Here is a 19,077-nt window from a genome sequence, read left to right as displayed (position 1 = left end):
CTGCTGCAGACACATTTCCAATCCAACATTCAGAAACTAAAACATCTTTTTATTTATTTTACACTGCAAAGTTTCACCCATTTTTCACCAGACCAGTTATATTTTCCTTTTATTTTTGGATTTACAGTTTGTCCTGCATACAGTCTTCAGGAAGCACATACCAAATTGCAGCAAATCAATAATTCATTTGACCGACAAAAAAATGCAGCAGGCTCCCTCTGACTCCTAACTGTACATGGACAGGCGCCAAATAAACCTCTTGATCCAGAGCCACTTAGAGCTGAAGTTCTCTAGAAGCCATGCAGGCTCAGAAAGAATTTGTTTCCAGGCAGAGGTGTTTATATTCCTGCACATCCTTCCTCACAAAATGAAGCCTGCAGGTATTCCAGTCATCCCTTGAATGTAAAAGAAAAGTGAAAATGGACAAGCGCTGGGCTGTGTTAGTATCAACAGTTCTGCCAGACCAGTGGGAAAAGGAGAGCAAGAACCGCCGAGCTTGCTCCTCGATCAGCCCGATGCCTGCACACCCCGAACAAACACAGCACACGAGCATCTGGGGGGACCTTGAGGCACGTGTGCTGCAATAACCCCATGTGAAGGGCACAAAGAACTGGCTAAAACGTGGCATCACAGATAGCTGCAGCTGCCTGCCCCGAGGCAGGACATGAAAATACACTGAGACACCTTTGTCTCAATGAGAGCCACTCAGAGAAAATGTATTTGCCAACCACCAAAGTAGCCCTTACTGAGGCAAACTTCTTCAGATGCTCTGCTTTCCTTAAGCCTGTCAGAAGGCACTCCTGCTGTCTTAAGCAGCTTTTGCTATTTTAGATGTCAGTATCAGTCCTGCAAGGATTTTGGTAGGCACCCTACCCAACGCGAGAGATGGCAGAACTACTAATAGTTACTGTGAAACATTTGTTAAAAGGACGGGCAGAGTTATCCTGAAATCTACGGCAAACAGATATATGCAGGAGGGTATTCATAGACAGTTCATACTTTTATGCTCATCAATGATAGCAAATTAAAACTGGTCTTACACACTCAATGCACAGGACTAGAGTATTTAAAAAAAAAAAAAACTCAATATGTTAAGCGCAGTATATCTCCAGAGAAATTAGGTATTGACTGCATGCCTCAGTGAGTAGAAAATCTACAAAAATCCATAAGAGGCATTGATCCAAATATTACATTTTAACACTAACTATGTAACAATTTTTTAAATGTACATTGGGTGCAGATATAATTCTCTTTAATTATCAATCAACAAACAAAAATGTAATACTGTTTATACAGTATGGTCTTTAAAAATGAATACAATGAATACGCTAAAATACTATGTGAAAACTAACACTGCAGTTGCACCGTAAGGAATTTGCATCAAGCTAAAAATGGTTTTAACCTAAAAAACCCTGTAGAACGATGCCTTATTTGGTGCCACTTACTGGCCACATGTTTGCGAAGAGACCCAGCCACTGAACACGGAGAGCTGATGGTGTGGGATGGCAAAGCCCCAGCCTGGGCCCTGGCCTGGCACAAAATGAACCGTGGGTATGGGCAGGATGTAACCGAGGTCGCGGTGAATACCTGCAAACAGGTGCCCTGACACAGGGCATGTGTGAGCTGTGCAAAGCTTGCAACACGAAGGACGAGCCAGCACAAAGAGCCAGGACACGGCAGGGCAGCTGCTCCCAGCCTCTCCCAGCTCGTGGGACCCCTTCGGCTCCCACCCAGCCAGCAGCCCCAGCAGCCCACACCAAGCTGCCCTGGCTGCAGATGCAATTCACATCCCCCTCGACCCTCACTGGAAGCTGTCAGATGAGCACAGACCCAAAAGTGAAACTTTCTGGGTCTCGGTGGACTGCAAAACTTCTACAATCAACGAGCTCCACGGCGAGCTTGGGGAATAGACACGAATGCAGCTGGGTTAATCTCTCGATTCAGCCACGGAAACTCCAGTTTTGATTTAAATCAGTGGGAAGTGGTTGCGTTTGATTGGCGTTATGCAAGGAGGTTATCATACTCAAGCATTGCCAAGAGGCACTTTTGTAGGCAACAAATTCATAATTTTAAGTTTCAGCATGTACCACAAATCCTTGTATATATTCAGGTAGCTACTTTACCAGGAAAACCAGAGCAAGTCAAAATGTTCTCATTTGTCTAGCTCAATACAGAACTGGTACTGTATAGGGGTTTTGAGGTTTGAGACATATTTATGTTGCTACATAAACTCAGGAAAACGCCCCCTGGAAAGGATCTCATTTATATAAAATAACATTTAAAAAAATTTGAACTCTATTCCAAGAGCATTAAAATAAATAATATTCCACGCTGAAAATTTGGGTAACAAATTAGAATTAAGGTTGCCTACGTGGCTGTACTTTGCCAACAGTGATGCAGTCTGCAAACACTTCAGAAGAGCACCTCGTCTCACTTTGTACTGGAGACTGTGCTGAGACTCAGTCACAACTCAGGAGTACAGGAGATTGTTGAGAAGCCCTTACAAAACTGTTGGAAGATTTTTAGCATCCTAAAGCATCTCTGCAACTCTGAAGCTCACAACAAGAGATGAGATGTGGGAAACCAGTCACTGTATTTTGCCATCTGGGCCCGTGTAATCTCTGACAGAAGTCACTGCAGATGCAGATTTTCCCCGGGATGTTGAGAGACCTGCTGCAAATGAGAAACTGGTAATTTGACCTTAATGGATTCAGGCTGTTACAAAGTCAGAGCTGAGGCATTCAACATGCACAGTTTGGATTCTCTGCAACATACCAGATCTGAAATTGTGTTCTGCAGGCTTTTCTGACAGGAACAACAGAAAAATCTGCAGATATTCTGTTTGCAGCTATTAGCAAGCATAAATTTTTCAAGTGTAAGATGGGGGAAACCCCCCTCCTGGCAGCTACTTTGCTGAATATTTTGTGTTCTGGAGTCCTTTAACTTGCAGCAATTTCACCATGGCTGTAGCTACTTGAGGGGGGAATCTAACCCCGCAGCTTACTAAAGAGAAAAGCTTAACTTACAGTTGAATGTGCACACTCTTTGTCTCCCACGTCTGTTAAATTTTCCTATTTTTTCAAATAAAAAGAATTACCTGTCTTATAATCATAGATTTCTCAACAGACACCTGTCTGCTAGACAAGCTAGCTACTGTAACCATCCGACTGCTGAATCCCAAAGTCTCCAGCCTCCACCTATTCTTCAGACAGTGCCCACATAAAACGCTAGCACCTAGCCACATCCCTCACTACCAGGACAATAAGCCACTGTCAGAACTCCAGAAAATGCACGGGATGCTTTGGTGGGCTACAAGAGGCTGGAACAGATGCCCTCTTCACCACTGAATGTTTTTTTTGCAGGTGAAATCATGCAATTGTCTTAGCAGCAAATACTTGACAGTCTTATTTCATTTTTCCTAATGACCAGAGTTAAACGATTGCAGGTTTTAACAGCGCCGGCAAATTATCAAGACCCTCTACATTACATGGTCAATGGTCCTTTTAATAGAAAAAGCAATAATATACAGTTGTTTGTGCCAACTAAAACTCGTTAGAAAGTATTAGTTTAAGGTAACAGTTCAGCAGCTATTAACAAGCACAAATTTCTACAGTTATCACTTGTGACACTATGATCCGAGCCAAACTGGCAACAGCAAACCATTCCTTTTGTTTTAGAGGATCTTGGGGTGGAGAGGGGGGAGTAAGGGAAAGAAAAGTTAACAAAAACACTGTTTCATAGCAAGAGTCAAAGTTTTTCAATAATCACCATTTTTTCACTACCATAACATTAGAATTGACTTTTTGTCTTGCTGACATAGCAACTAAGAAAGTTGTGTTGCATTGACCATATTGATTGTGAACAATGCAGCCATCAGTGGGACTTTGCACCATATATTTTCGATATTGACCTCCCATTCCCTTTTCCATGGCTCCGTGGGTCTGCTATTGGATTTGGACTGCAGTGTAATAAACAGCTAAGGTTTAATTAATGGTAAATGAATACAAGACATAGGTTATGACTTTAACTAATTAGGGAATTGTTGAATTAAGTCTGCCTTGGAATGCAAGGCAGTACAATCAATATCCAATAAAAGGACTATGTATGTAATTTACCTGCAAATGTGTTTCCAATACCATCAAAGTGAGTTTAAATAAGTAAGATATATGAAAGGCTACTGGAAAAAGATTTCAAAAAGTTAACACTTTATGGCTTCCGAGAAGGTTTCTCTCCTTGCAGAAGGAATGTCATCTTGAAATATCCTCTTATAACACAGATGGTGACACTCAGACACAGCTCTCCCTAAAGGACAGTGCAGACCTGAAATGTTTTTCCTCGATAATACAGCATTAGCATGTGCTGCCTCTGCAGAGGACAGCGAACACAAACCAGTACTCCCAACGTGAACCAATTAAGTTCATCGGCAAGCTTTTCTTAGGGCATCTTGGTGCACCTTCCAGTAGCAAATGTGCAGTGGCCTTTGGGTTTTAGTCGTGCTGCCCCCTTCCCCAGCAGCACTGAAGAAGCGTTCGCAGGTACAAGAGGAGGTCACCACACAAGGGCCCAATCAACCTCACGCAATCCCCAGGACTACTTCTATTGTATACATCAGCTCTCACAGCCTGATTACTCATGCTGTAATCACTCCTCTGAAATACAAAAAAGAAACCTACCTACTCCCTTGTGGGCATCTATGCTGGTAAACTCTATTGTCCCATTATGGCCCTTCCTAGGATTTTCCTGATACTGTTTGTGGTTCCCATTGGGACAATATCTGTAGGAAAGTCCATAATCTGCAAGATAAACCTGGAAGACATGAACAGACAAATGAATAATGCTTTTGTCCTTTGAAAGTATAACCTTTATAATTAAGTCTTAAGAAACTGATAGGTTAAGGACAGCCTTAGATCTAAATTTTATTAAACCAAATGGTGCCTTAGGATAAAATATGTACAACTAGGGGCTATAACAGCTGCCCTCCCCATTTAAATCCTTCCACTACCATACTCTTATCTTATCCCAGAGTCGAGCACAATTTCAGTCTTTTTATTTTGTTCCTAAGCTCTCTGCTCTCCAGGTGGGCATCTAGACATCATAAAGCACAATATGCCTTTTATGTATCCTTGTGCTGCTTATGGGACCCCTTTCTCTCCTCACTTAAAACACGCTCACACACCCCTCCTCAGATCTCCCATCAGCTGAGACTGTACAACTTCATGTCAGCAGCACCACACGAGAGCCAGGAGCAGCGAGAGGCTGCAGCTCCCCAGCACGCAGGACGCCAGCGCTAGCAGGGCCCGTGGCCGCGGGCTGTACCCGACTGCGGTCTCCTCTTCTTGGATGTCACTGCCAGCAGCTTTGTGCTGGCAGCAGCTATCTAAACAGAGTGAGTACAATAAAACAAAGCAAAACAAACCAGCCTTGAAAGCAAACCTAGTAAATCACTCCTGAATTTAAACTAAACTTGAAGAAGGCACAGAGACAAACTTCACTCCAAGTTACTCTGAAGCAAATCCCGAGGTAAATCAGTGTATAAGTGTAAAAAAAAGAGAGCCCTCACTGGGTATGAGGTAGCACACCAATGCATCCTGCCACACGTTCACCTTTCCATCCTGGCACAGGTGATTTTTTCCCAGGTGCTTGGCTATAGCTACCTAAATAGCAATGGCTCTACACTGGGAGATGCACTTCGACAGTCGTAGCACTTCACTGTGAAGGTATCAACTGACTTAAAACTTACAGCCACGCTCGCTTCTGTGGTGTTTGAAACTGAAAACTGAGCGGCTCAGGCGAGCTGAATTACAATTCCTGTTCCTCTGCTGCCTGTCAAGACAACCCCGAACAAGTCATGCGGCTCCTGTTTCTCTCTAAGCATAGCGCATCCGTGTCAGTTCTGCCACTTGCAGAATTTAGATTAAGGACACGTGTCCACTCTGTGAAGTTCAGATTAACATGTTCTACCCTCCAACGGGGGTGGACTTAATACATGCACATGGTCAATTACCGCAGCGCAGCTGACAAGCAGGAACTTGTTGAAAGCAGCTGGAATTTAATCACAATCTGTCCACCCCATAATACCCCATAGGTTATTTTCTCACTCTGTCGTTTTCACACTCCCACCTGGCCTTTGACCCCTTTCATTGACCAGTTCTCACATTAGGTAATTGCTTTAAAAAAAAAAAAAAAAAAAAAAAAAAGGTAAAATAAATATCCAAGTATGGTACTTTCACTGAAAAATAAAATAAAAATGTTACAGACTGCTGTTACACTGCCAATGGAACTGAGCTCTGGGGCAGAAGCAGAACCACCTGAAAGCACAGAGATCATTTCCACTAAATCAAGTTATAAAGAAAAACTTTTTCTTACTCTAATCTTCGTTTTTGTTCTCTTCAGCTAAAAGATAGTTTATCCTATAAAAGTCTACAATAAACTCCTCTAGCACTCACTTTTAATTTAATTACATCACTCCTGGTAGAGGAAAAACAAACAAACAAAAAACCCTCAAGAAAACACAACACGTTATTTTGTAGCACATTCTGTTGAATTACTGATTCCTGTTTGTGCTCCAGGCAGCTTCAAATCCTGGGATGGCTGGTCTCTTGGTTTTACTGTTTCTGCTGCAGGATCTGTGCTTATTTGGAGCGTGTAAGCTGGGATGCAGCGCTTGCTTCCTGCAGGTTGATGGCTTTTAAGATTACTGACGATGTTTTTCACTTGACAGACTATACAAACCGTGATACAAGATTAAAGACTGTATGCGTATTGAGAAAATCTGGGACAAGGCATAAACTTTGTTGGGTTCACCAATTTGATTTTCTCCTGCGTTTACTCTCCTGCGTATTCCTGATGCTCTGGTACCTGTCCTAATTGAGCCCACAGCCCGTGTGAGAGAACTAATTTAAAGTACCATAAAGCCAAGTTTTGCAAGACTTCTGCCTCCTTTGTGGGCTGGGAAGGAGAGCAGGCCAGGAGACGTATTCTTCCCCGGCTACGTAGCACATTTTGGATTTTGCTTGACTACCGATTGCTGGCATGTACAGCCGATCAGGTACAAGAGGATGAAATCCAGAGGGGGATTTGAACCTTTACAAAGCCAGGCTATGCCTTAAATTCAAATGAGATTTTAACCATTAGAAGAAAACAGCCTAAGAAAAGCAGCCCTGACAGCTCTCTGCTGCTGCCTGGGCTGGGAACGCTACACAAGGTGACAGACAGCAGCCCAGCCTTGGTGGGCTGCAGGAGAGTAGCCACAAACACTTGCTAGTTAAACCTGAACCTAGTAATTAAGTTACCAGGTCTCATCCTCGGAACTACATACCCTTGATCTGCTTTTCAGCAACAGATATACTTAAAAAAATCCATCAGTAGTAGTATCAGCAGAGCAATTTTGAATTTCTACTGAAAAAAAACCAACAACCCTAAAAGCAGGAAGTAGTTTTAGATTACCCTGTCTCGACTGAAGGAGGTAAGGCATGGAAACTAAGCAGCAATGACTTCTCGAAGCCCTGCACAGGCAACACCTGGGAGTGCAGCAGTTTGCTCCTGAAGCTGGGCAGGAGTGCCATGGCTCAGCGTGCTTCTGGCCGAGCCACGGAGCACTGCTCCAGCTCTCAGGCCAGAGTTTTTTCCACAATCACACAGTGCTGGTAGCCTCTCAAGGGAAAGCCCCCGGCAAAATGAAACCCCTTTCAGCCTGCACAAAACCAGCAATGCCCTGCTACAACCTTGCCACAATCGTTATTAGAACGTCTACATTATTTTAAATTACCATTAATTTCATTTCATCAATTCTCATTATAGCCCTTTCATCATTAAAAAGATATATAGTTTTTTATAGCTAGTTGTCACTTTTTGATAGTGTAACACTGCGTGCCCTTCTGAATTTGCTCAGAACTTGGTGGGTAGGGGTAGCTGAATAATTTGTGTGTGTGCATTTTTAGGAATATAGGGAGAGGGAAAAGAAGATAAATATTAAAGAACATTGAGAAAAATGAAGTCAGCATTAGCATGAGTTTCAATAACAAATATTTTCATCTGCATGCTTTTTATAGTAACAACAAAGCAAATAAAAAGAAAACAAAACATGCAGAATAAGATACATAAGACACTTCAAACAAGAAATTATATCAAGGATGATGAAGGTGCAAGTGACAGAAGCCTAGAACAGCTGGTTTTAGCTGTGTTACATTAGACACTCCTACCCCCGCACTTTCTTATTTTATCTCTGTTGATTTTATTCACGGCTTTTGTTTGTTTGTTTTTTAAACGCATCCCAGTTTGCACTAGACTCAGCAGTGCCTAGCATGGTCTGTTATTAATAGATTTTGTTATAGATTAGGAGCCAGATTTCTAAACTCTTCGCACTTAATTTCATGCAAACATGAACGTGCCATCTTATTCAAGCAAACAGCCACACAGGCACAAGTAATTATTTATGTACACAAGCAACCAGCTGTAGATTTGGTGGTCTTCTTGTCCTTTCTGCGTGTGACTCCCTCACATTGCTTTAGATGTAAGGTGCTCAGTACCTGCTAGACACACAAAATTCTTAAACTTGTGTATGTTATAACACAACTGCACTAATTTGGGAAGCCACAGGACCCATGCTTTGGATTCTCATGGTGTATTCTTTATCTGACAGTACACATATCAGGAGCTTCATTGCTGAACAGCTGACAATACAGAGATTTTCTTTGGATGGTTTCTTCCCACTGGTTCCATCACTAAGTTTGTGCAATGCACTGCAAGTAACTAAGTAGATACCAGCTAATATGATGCAGATTGCTGATGGCCAGAGAGCTGTGAGCTTCAGCTGGACCCTACACTACAAAAGGATGGGCTAAAGCAGGTCTTCGGACTGAAATCCATCTTGGGATAGGAAGTTTTAAGTGTAACAATTAGGACAGAAAAAAAAAACAACACAACAAGGAAGGAGGAAAGACAAACATCTGTGCCTGTAGAAGACCACTCCCAACTCTCCTCAGCCTGTTTGATTTCTATATTCGGGGCCTAGCATGTTCTCCTGCTTAAAGAAAAGGGTTTGGAGTGAGGAAGGCTCGTTGTTTTTTTCTCAGCTTTACCCTGTTGCACACATACACAGAATGGAACCAGGCTCTAGAAGAAATACAGGGAGATAGAATGGTAGAGAAATGTACGTGCACAGAGAAATCAGAAGTTATTTTGGCAAAGCTGTAAACATAAACCTAGTGCTGCGTTATACAAGGTTCCAATGCTTTGTTAAATGTGTCTGAATCTTGCCAAGTTGTAGCAGGTAAAGTTGGAAGAATGTTTTGACTAGAATGGTGTTTATTGCAAATTTTAAATAAAAAGAAGTCAGGCATCAAGTAGACTCAGAGGACTGAATGTGTTTAGAGGGAAATATTTGCAATGGCTCATCATCTCACAGGCTGGACTAACACTAAATCCACAGAATAGAACAGTAATGTCAGGGGCTTTGTACAAGCTTCAGACTAAACAATTCAAAGACATCCTTCCAGCTGACTACACCTCTTTCGGACTTCAAGGAGTAAGTGTCAATTCCACCAATCTAAATATTTTTGAAATACCTTATTTTAAGAATACATCACGCTCACCATAACATGCTGAAATTGTGCTTGAACCTATCCTTAATTTTAATCCACTTCTCAAATCCTATCCAGGAAACAGCTGCCTTTGTAGACCCATTTGGCCACAAAAACGTTCAATGACACTGCCAAGCCCTCCATGCAGGCCAAGTCTAAAGCTGTTTCTGGGGTGCCCAGTCTAGGTTCTTGGCTCTCCTTTTCTTCTGTACCCATGCATTTTCATTCCATGTCTTTTTTCCTCTTTAAAGCCAAGAGGAAACAGAGCTACAAGTTCCAGTGCTGAAATCAATTCAAATCCAAGATGTCTGGGCCATAACCACAAGAAGAAATTAAACCAGTGTGAGCAACTTACTGCTACTCCAAAAGTAGCAGTAAGAGTGATGAAAGAAAATTTAGGGCGTCTCATTGCAAAGCTACATCTCAAATCAGAGGAGAAGACAATGTCTGTGTGTCAAGCTCAGCTGTTTCTGTATACCTGGGTACTGTATCCTTCCTAAAAGGCATGAAGGGGAACAGAAAAGATTTCCTTTTTTCTCAGTTCACCTGCTCCTTAGCAGATCTGTCATGCTGGACTAAAAAGCAGGAATCACAGTGATTCATCTCACAATGAAAAATAGCTTAGAGTTGGAATTGTTTTCATGCATGTTTTTTCCTGTATGATCAGTGCATGAGCTTTATATCTTCTGCACTGCTCCACTGAAAGCTGGTCTTAAATTTAAGATTTTGAAATGTTTCTTTATTCTTCCTTTTCCTTCAAGACCATCTATGATTCATGTCTGGGAGTTTTATTCTGTAACTATCATGTCTAAGAAAAACTTAAAAGCAAAACTGAGGTGCAAATCTAATTTTAAAATTTACAGCTTGAAAATGCAAATACATGACTCCTGGTAGAGTCTTGAGAGTCTGCAACACATCTGCCCATACACTGCATAAAAAAGAAAAGCTACAAGAATTGTTTTGAATAGGCATTCTTCCAAGCCTTACTTCATTTATTAAAAACTCCAATTTTAAGCATTTCCCTCGTGACCACTTGTCCCTTTTAACAGTATCATAATTTAAATGTGTTTAGTGGATTCATATTCCTCTTGTAGAGTCTACTCCAGTAACGCTTGTTCTGTTTTATCATACAAACAGTTCCTACCACGCACCAAATCATCTTCAGCTCGCCACAACACAGAGTGCTTCACTTGTTCTGTAATTTATAGGTCTGATCACTTCAAGTTTGCTTTCAGGCCTCTCCTAGATTCATGGGCTGTGTACTTCCCTCAGTACATCACTCCTATTCTGTCAGTCATTGTGCTGGGTCCATGTTCAGAAACATATTGACTAGAGAATTGATCTTTTGACCTGTAACTCGCTGAATGGCCTCGCTCCCTTCTATTGAATAGATCTGCAGCTAGCTGCTCTTTGAGGTCAGTTGATTCTGATCTTCTAACTATTTCTAAACATCATTTGGAGGTCACAGAGTGACAGGACCTTTACTTTATTTGTTTCTCTGCCGTGCCACACAAGGTAAGGGATAGCAATATGGATTTCACATGTTATTTCAAAAAGGGGACTATGATATTTATTGACAGTGGTGTAAATTCACTAGGTTAATTTATAGGAGAGACAGAGTAACAACAGCAAGTTTAACACAGAAAAGTAATCTTTTCTGGAACTGAAGGACATCAGTGGCAAATTTGCATCTAGGACACACAAACAGACACTAAATAAACAGAAGCAAAGTCAGGCTAAAGGTACATATGCTTTTTTTGAACAGATTTCTGTCTCTTCACCAAAACAGAGAAATCTGAATTGTATTTCTGTTCCTTTTTATATATAAAAAGAGATTATTTATGGGTTCCATTTAAAAACTAATATTTCTGTAACTGACAGCACACTTCAAATTTATTTTCTCTTAAAATCCTAAATCCTACAGAGCAAGAATCCCCTCAACATAAAATTCATAACAAAAACTCACCAGATGAATTGTTAGCTCAGACAGCTTTATTATACTAACTTCCCCAGGAGCCAGAGGTCTCCCAGCTTACATTCTCTTCCTGAGTTGGAGTTTGCCATTGGCAAGATGCTCCCACTCAATATGAAACTAGCTTGACCACGTCACCACCCAGATCCATTGTTTTAACCAACCAGACCAAGGCTATCTAGCTATCTACCATTTTAACAGAAAGAGGTTGGATAAAAAACACGCTTCACAAGCATTTTGTAGCAGTAATAGTGTTTGAGGTTTTCTCTAAAGTCTCTAAGATTGATACAAGATTCCCAAATACAGCATCTCTGACAACAGTTTGGAAGACATGGGTCAGGTTATTCCACATTGTTGTCATATTTAGTCAGTGGTAGCGCTCCACAGAACTTCTAAATACTGTTCTGGTAAATACATAACAGCCTCAGCTTACCAGCATGTTATAAAGACAGCTTGATTTATAGAAAAGATTGTCACAACACCATGAAGCCTTACAATAGGAACAGGACAAAATTTGGAATAGGATGAAATGACTTTCATATAGCAATTACAGCCAAATCATTGGCATGTGCATATGGCTAAGACCTAACAAATGCAGAATCACGTGTGCAAGTATACACACACTTTGAATGCCCACGTCTGCATGAGGATATTGTCTAGGACTGCATGTGCCTGCAGAGTAGCGTGCCCAGGTAAAGAAGTACGGGGCAGACAGCACATCAGCCAACAGTTCCAGGGGCAGGTTTATTGAATTACATTACAACATCTAACTTGAAATTTTACCTGTGTTGTTGGTGAGATTATTCCTTCTCCTGCCCCACAGAGCATACATGTTTGAAGATATATGGCAAACCAATTTGCTTTTATTTGTCCAAACCCTGTCCCCATTAAGCCATCTGTGCTGCTGCGTAAGCTCAATTCAGCACACATTTCCTTAAAAATACATTTACAAATAATCATCACACACACACATGAACACATTGCGCTTCCAAGCTCTGTGAACATGGTTCTGGGCTGGCATGGTATAGTTATCATGGTTTCGGTGAAACCAGCAGACTTGTGGCCACTTGCAGAATTTCAGGCGCCTGTGACTAGGGAGTTTATTTCCATTCAACCTCACTTCATTTAATAATATCTGAACAGCTCTCAGTTTTCTTAGGCTAATAGAAATGCAAGTTTAATGCACATCTTACTAATGAAAGCAAATATGAGAAAATTTTTCCTCTTAACTGTTCTAAATAGGAATGTGATTTTATTTATTTTGTTTTACAGAACCACTTCAGTGGAAAACACATTTTACCATAACAAAATTCTGAACAAGAAATCTCAGCAGTAACTTACCGTTTTTACACTTCAAGCTAGAAGATACTTAAGTTGGAATATCTATTAATATTTTCTGTATTTATTAAGTTACATTTCCACCTTAAAATTCTGTCCAGTAATTCAAAATTACTTTAATCTGTCAATGAATTTGCTACTCATGAAAACTAAATACTAGTATGCAGACAATGTGAGAAACAAATCAGATCACCCCAGAACCTAGCTAACTCAAAAGCAGCTGATCAAAGTCAGCTACGTCTTAAAATTTTATGATTACTATCAATGGACAATTCCAAAATGATTTCAATGTGAAAAACAGCAACTTATCTTGTTGTCATAAAAACACACAATAGCCAAGACAAAAAAAAAAAAAAGTCATTTGAGTTATGTTGATGGAATTGGGTAGCAGATCATTTTGCCTCTAAATAGGCTTCTTCTTGGATACAGCAGGCTGGTAAACATCATAAACTGAGATTATGTACTGGCTGCTACCACTGTCTAAAAAGACGGCAGTTTTAAACAGTTGTGTCAGTTCTTAAACTATGTATTTTAGAAAGCTGGAAAGTTAATTTTGAATCAACCATTTAACTTGAAACTTGTAGGAAAGTAGATAAAGTTTAACGGTTCGACCTTTAATGGCAGCGAGCTGTTTTGTAATATCTGTTTCTTCATCACTGTGGTAGAAAAATATAAAAAAAAAAAGGGAGAAGTATTGCTGACAGCTAATTACATTTAAGTGAAATTAGATTTTTTTCCCCTTATGAAAAAGGCATACTTAAAATGTATTGAGAAAAAAAAAAGACATGGTACAACCATACTGAGTATGACAAGATCAAAAGGTTTGTTTCACAATGTTTTACTGAAATGCTTCAATTTCAAGCCTAGCTTTAGGGTATTAGACAGCAGCAACCTTAATGCTACTCATCTGCCATATCCAGTACAACAAGCAGGACATAACAGTTAGTGGTATGGAATCACAATTCATGATGATAATAGAAAGCTAGAACATCCTAAAAATGAAAATACAAGGGCCACATCCTTAAACTCTAATACTATACTTACACTAGCATAATCTAGAACAGGAATTGCGTCCTCTAACTTACCCTGCTGATTAGTTTACCTGTCCCTTACTACTATCCCAGTTAACAGAGCCCTAAAAGAAGCAGCAGAATTTTATTCTTTCTCAAACAAGGCTCCACAGAGACACTATTGGATTTGTCATGAGAGGATGTGAATATTCATGCCCAAACCTCTCTTTTATTAATACATGAATTGTTAACACAGAATACGAGTAACTAACTATTAAACACTTAGGAACATATTCATGTAACAGTGTGGTAAGTAAACATGCTTACCTCATGTGGATTGGCGTAGCCCAAAAGCAGATTTGCTGCTTTAATGTCACCATGAACATACTCATTTTCATGTATATATTCCAGAGTATCCAGCTAGGAAGGATTAAAACAGAAAAAGAAAGCAAGCATCATTATCATCTCCACTTCTTCACCTTAACCCTACCACCAAATATTTCTCACTTATGCAGTGAGCTCAAGGGCTACACAAACTGAGATAACATTTGTTTTGAGTTAGAGCACAAGGACTGCCCACTCTTTCCACAAAGCCTGTTCCCACCATGCACACTGCTGACAGCAAATATTAAATAGTCGTACTGTGCCATGAGTACCCCCGTCTAACTACCATATGAGTCCCAGCTTCTATGATTACAAAGCCAAACAAACACTTTATAAATATAGGAGGAACTGCTAAGAACACCAAGCTCTTCAGAAGAGCACACAATCAGCCCTGATGGTTTGTAATATATTTGATCCTGTCAATTATTACATGGCCCACATTTCACATCATTGCCCCTTTCTCATTATCATCTTTCTTCAGCTCTGTGCTGAGGTACTACAACAGCTCTGTTACTGGAAATAAACAACACGTGCACCTGTCAACTCAAACAAAGGACAATCCTGGCTGCTGGAGAACACAGTGTTACAAGTTAGTCAGTGATGCGACTACAAAAGCCGTTTGCTTTCTTTTATTATTATTTTTAGGTTAGAAGCAAACATGGGAGGTCTCTAGTCTAAAACCCTGCTTCAAGCAAGGATAATATGAATTAGATCAGGTTGTACAAGAGACTAAACAGTCAAGGTTTAAAAGTCTCCAAGGATGGACATTCCACAACCTCTGGGATGCCTGTTCCAGTGCCAAGCCATTCTTTCTGCAAAAACTTTTCCTTTATATTCAGTCAGAAATCCCCTTTCTTGCAATTTATGACCATTGCCTCTGCCCCCACTTGCTGTGCACCTCTCTTCAGTAACAGCAGTCCTTCACAACACAAGTTATAATGCAAATGAAATCATACATAATTTTCTGTTAGAATATGCCAATCTACACATTTGAAAACAAAACCAGTATTTGCAGACTAGCCTAATCTCAACCCGTACTACCTGTGCGTTCAGCAAACACTCAAGTTGTTGCATTCAAGCATGCAGTTGTGAACTTTGACAAATATGGATGTCTAATACAATACCTTTCAAACACTGAAAAAAAATCAGTACATGTTAAGGCATGAGAATGGGCTTACAAATCTCAGTCCAGACACACGTTTTGAAGTGTATGGTCTATGTTTTAACCAATTAGAAAAAGTTGGGTTTGAGCCTACCAACTTCCAGTTTGCAGAGGGTCTCAATTTTGCACTTAACATTCATTTTATAAAGGATGGAAAACAAGAAAATGCATAGAACTTGCATGTGTTTAATTCTAAATTCAAAAGCTAACTAAATAAACTTTATCTTTTAAGAATGATGATCTTATTCATTGAATTCATGAACTGTGAGACAGTTTTCTCTCTGCATACATACCATTCGTGCTCCAAGTTGCAGAACAGTCTCCTTCTTAAATCTACTTCCACAATCTTTAAAGATTCTTTGAAGGTCTTCCCCCAGTCTCTCCATGACCATGAATCTATAGCTATCCAGAAATACACAAGAGGGAGGAAACTTTAAAGACAAAGCTACAAGTTTGCGTCAGGCTGAAAGGAGGTAGCTCCATTTTGTTGAAAAGGGATCTTCAGTCAATTTCAAGCTTAATTACAATTCATCTTATTACCTTTTTCCCTTGTACTCAGTCAAGCCTGATCCCCAGAACACTGGAATTCCTAAACATCTTATTTTTTTGAGATTCATCCATTTTCTTACTGCAATAATAATACAGAAAATATAACATTGGGTTAACTAGAGAATTTCAGGAATTAGTCTATTTTTTAGCCACCAAGCCAAGACTTTGAACAAAACAATAGAGCAAGCATAACTTATTTGGCAGTTACTGTACCAAACAAAGGATTGTAGATTTACGCTGAAGTTCTCTACGTTCTCCAAAACAAGAAGCATTTTTTGTTCTAGTAATTTGACATTTTGTTCCATACGAAGGCAGATACAAAGTTATCAGTAGCTGACGAAATAATGCCTTTGGAAGCTCTACTTTATTTCATACAGAGTACTTCAGCTATCACAAGTGCTTCTGTCTACCAGCCATCTAAGTCACCTGAAGTCTTTATGACATTTCCCAGAATTAAATCACATCCATGCTAAATTGTCTGCAGAATCAAGTGCCTTGATTACTACTAAATCCTGTGATGATTACACACATTCTTAATTTCGTACACAAGCATAGTTACTAGCAGAAGTACAGTTGCAAATCAGTCCATGTAGTACCTCTGTTTTAAGGCTGACTTCTCTCTGTAGTCCATACATTGCTGTGCACTTTGAAGTGTGCACCTAACAAATGTCATTCTTCTGATCAGAAACAACAAGGATGACATCCAAATAAAGAAAATTACAGCAAACTAAAGCTATTACAGCACCAGCTGTATGTGAAGTGAGTTGGTTATCAAGCTCTAAAGCATTAGTTCTTCTCAGAAGAAATGAAACCTAAATTAGTCCTTAAATCTACCTGAGTCAGAATTCAGTGGTTTTTATTTTGTTGATATGTTACTTACTCTGCTCTTGTTTTGCAGCCCTCTGGTAAAATTTCAGTTCAGAAAATAAGGGCCCATTTTCAAGATATTCCTATTGAGAAATAAACAAACTTAGCATTATAAAATACTAGGCACTTGTTTTAGAGAAACAACAGTTCCTAAACAAAAGCATAAGATAAATTCAATAAATTCAAAGAGGATTAAATCCCCTTTTTCCCACCTCCCTTATACCATGCCATCAGAAATACAATTTTTCTAAGTAGATAAGAAAAAAAGTTGTTTGGCAACGCACTTTCATACAACACAGATTCTTTCAGGAATTATTAAAGATGCTATTTTCCAGAAATTCTATAGATCAGACACGTTTAAGTTCATAGTCTGATTTTCCTTATGTAACCATTCAGGGCAGAAATCAAGGAAAGGAAAAAATCAAGTCGGGGAAACACTATGAGTCGTGGAAGTACCAAGCATATACCCTAGCAGGGAAAGTATATCAAGATGTTAAAAAAAGCCACAAGCATGCAATACATACTCAATACTGAAAATAAGGATAGATAATTAAGAGAAAGCACTGCATACAAGTTAACAGCTTAGGAATGAGATCTCCACATTACCACTTTAATTACATGCACTGCATCATCTTCTACAGGAACATCAGTATGAGGGGAAGCTGCAAAATGAGAAAGAGATGGATCAAGCTGTACGCAACAAAATATAATTGCAAAGAGGAAGCTAACATTGCATAAGGTGTTCAGTAAAATATATGACACACAACATTTTGTCTGAATTCCAGCTTTTAGAAGTCAAAGACTTGCTGAGTTAAAAAACAAACCCAACACCACAGAAGCTGTGACCAACAAGTAGAGCAGCAATTTGAACCCACACTTTCAGAACTCCCTCTCCATGGTAATTAAGCAGTAAGCAGGATGTCCCCATTGCACATTGGCACCACAATGAGGTATCCCATTATAATAGACTATGTTTAAGTCATTCCAGTCAATTGGATAACCTCTGTATTTGGCTCCCGTCAATCCACTGTCGTGACAAAGACACCACTTAAAAGTTATGACCTACATTATGCCTCTAGACAGGATTGCCAGTTTTCCTCTATTACAAATTAATTTGGCCCCAGAACCTTGATTTCTATTCTGACATTATTTAGACACTGGCCTAAGTTAGGGATAGCAGAGCCATCACCTGCCTAAAAGGGGAGATGAGGGATTGTGCCTCTTAGTGCAAGCAGAAATTTCAAAACAATAATTGACCACATGTGCCAATTACAGCCCAGGAGACAGAACCTCGCTGCACAGACAATGCGATTCTATTTTCTTCTGACCCTGAGAGAACTATCAGTTCTCTCTGATACTACTGAGGCTACACGGAGCTATGCTGGGATTAAAATTTAATGAGACTAAATCATCTTTTAGAATCATCACTGAGAGAAAAACTAAAAAGAATACAGTTCCTATGAAGTAAGTGTCCCTTTCAAACTTCTTATAATGATCAAATACCAACAACAGTCCAGGTGTGAAACACTTCAACTGTCAGCACACACAAAAACGGACTACTTTTATCCGCATAATAAAAATCAAGTAAACTTGGATCTAACCAAACCATCCAAGCTTATATTTTTTGATGGTCAGGGCATAAATATATATATATTTTTTATTTTTATTTTTTTTTTTTTTTTTACAATGAACAGACTCCAGCTGCCATCTTCCTTCAACTCTGCACAGTCTCTGGGTTCTCTGGGTTCAAGGAGCAGCACAGACACTTGTAGCTGTGTTCCTTCAAGCTTGACACCCTGATATCACTGGTTTTGGGCTAATTGCGCATTAAGATAAAATGAAGCTCTTCCAAAGCAGTAGGTCTGGAAGGTGTGAACTATCCATGGACTTGGGTGAGTAACAGTCACATTCAGAACACAATTCAAAACTATTCTTCCAAGCAGGAAGGAAATTTTGATAAACTTCCTTCTTACCATTTCCTTGTACTGAAATGGGAATTAAGGCAAAGGTGCTCTGGGCTTTATCTTTTTTATTTTACACGTAGACTGTGCGTTAATAACTGCAGACATTAGTCTAAAAGAACACATCCCATGTGTTTTCACTGTACTCAATAATGTCACATTACCCAAACAGAATGAGATGTGCTCTCTTACTGACACAGATCAGAAAGGAACCTGTGTATAAGAAAATGTATTTTAATTCCAGATTACTTAA

At 39.7% G+C, this 19,077-nt stretch overlaps 1 protein-coding gene across 5 annotated transcripts in view; it reads right to left on the bottom strand.

The window, feature by feature from the left end:
• Window positions 1-19,077, bottom strand: part of VRK2 (VRK serine/threonine kinase 2) — a gene marked incomplete at its 5' end in the record, with an annotated part of 46,842 nt that overhangs the window by 18,863 nt on the left and 8,902 nt on the right. For all 5 annotated transcript variants that reach the window (XM_084514600.1, XM_084514598.1, XM_084514599.1 and 2 more), the window contains 6 exons: window positions 4,674-4,806; window positions 14,229-14,321; window positions 15,741-15,849; window positions 15,988-16,075; window positions 16,877-16,946; window positions 17,470-17,525. In XM_084514600.1, coding sequence (XP_084370726.1) covers window positions 4,674-4,806; window positions 14,229-14,321; window positions 15,741-15,849; window positions 15,988-16,075; window positions 16,877-16,946; window positions 17,470-17,525 — 549 coding nt within the window. The remainder of the gene's footprint in view (window positions 1-4,673; window positions 4,807-14,228; window positions 14,322-15,740; window positions 15,850-15,987; window positions 16,076-16,876; window positions 16,947-17,469; window positions 17,526-19,077) is intronic.

This window comes from Aythya ferina (genome assembly GCF_964211825.1).
Source record: "Aythya ferina genome assembly, chromosome: 3".
In the NCBI taxonomy this organism is placed as follows: Eukaryota; Metazoa; Chordata; class Aves; order Anseriformes; family Anatidae; genus Aythya; species Aythya ferina.
This window is presented reverse-complemented; position numbering and strand designations above follow the sequence as displayed.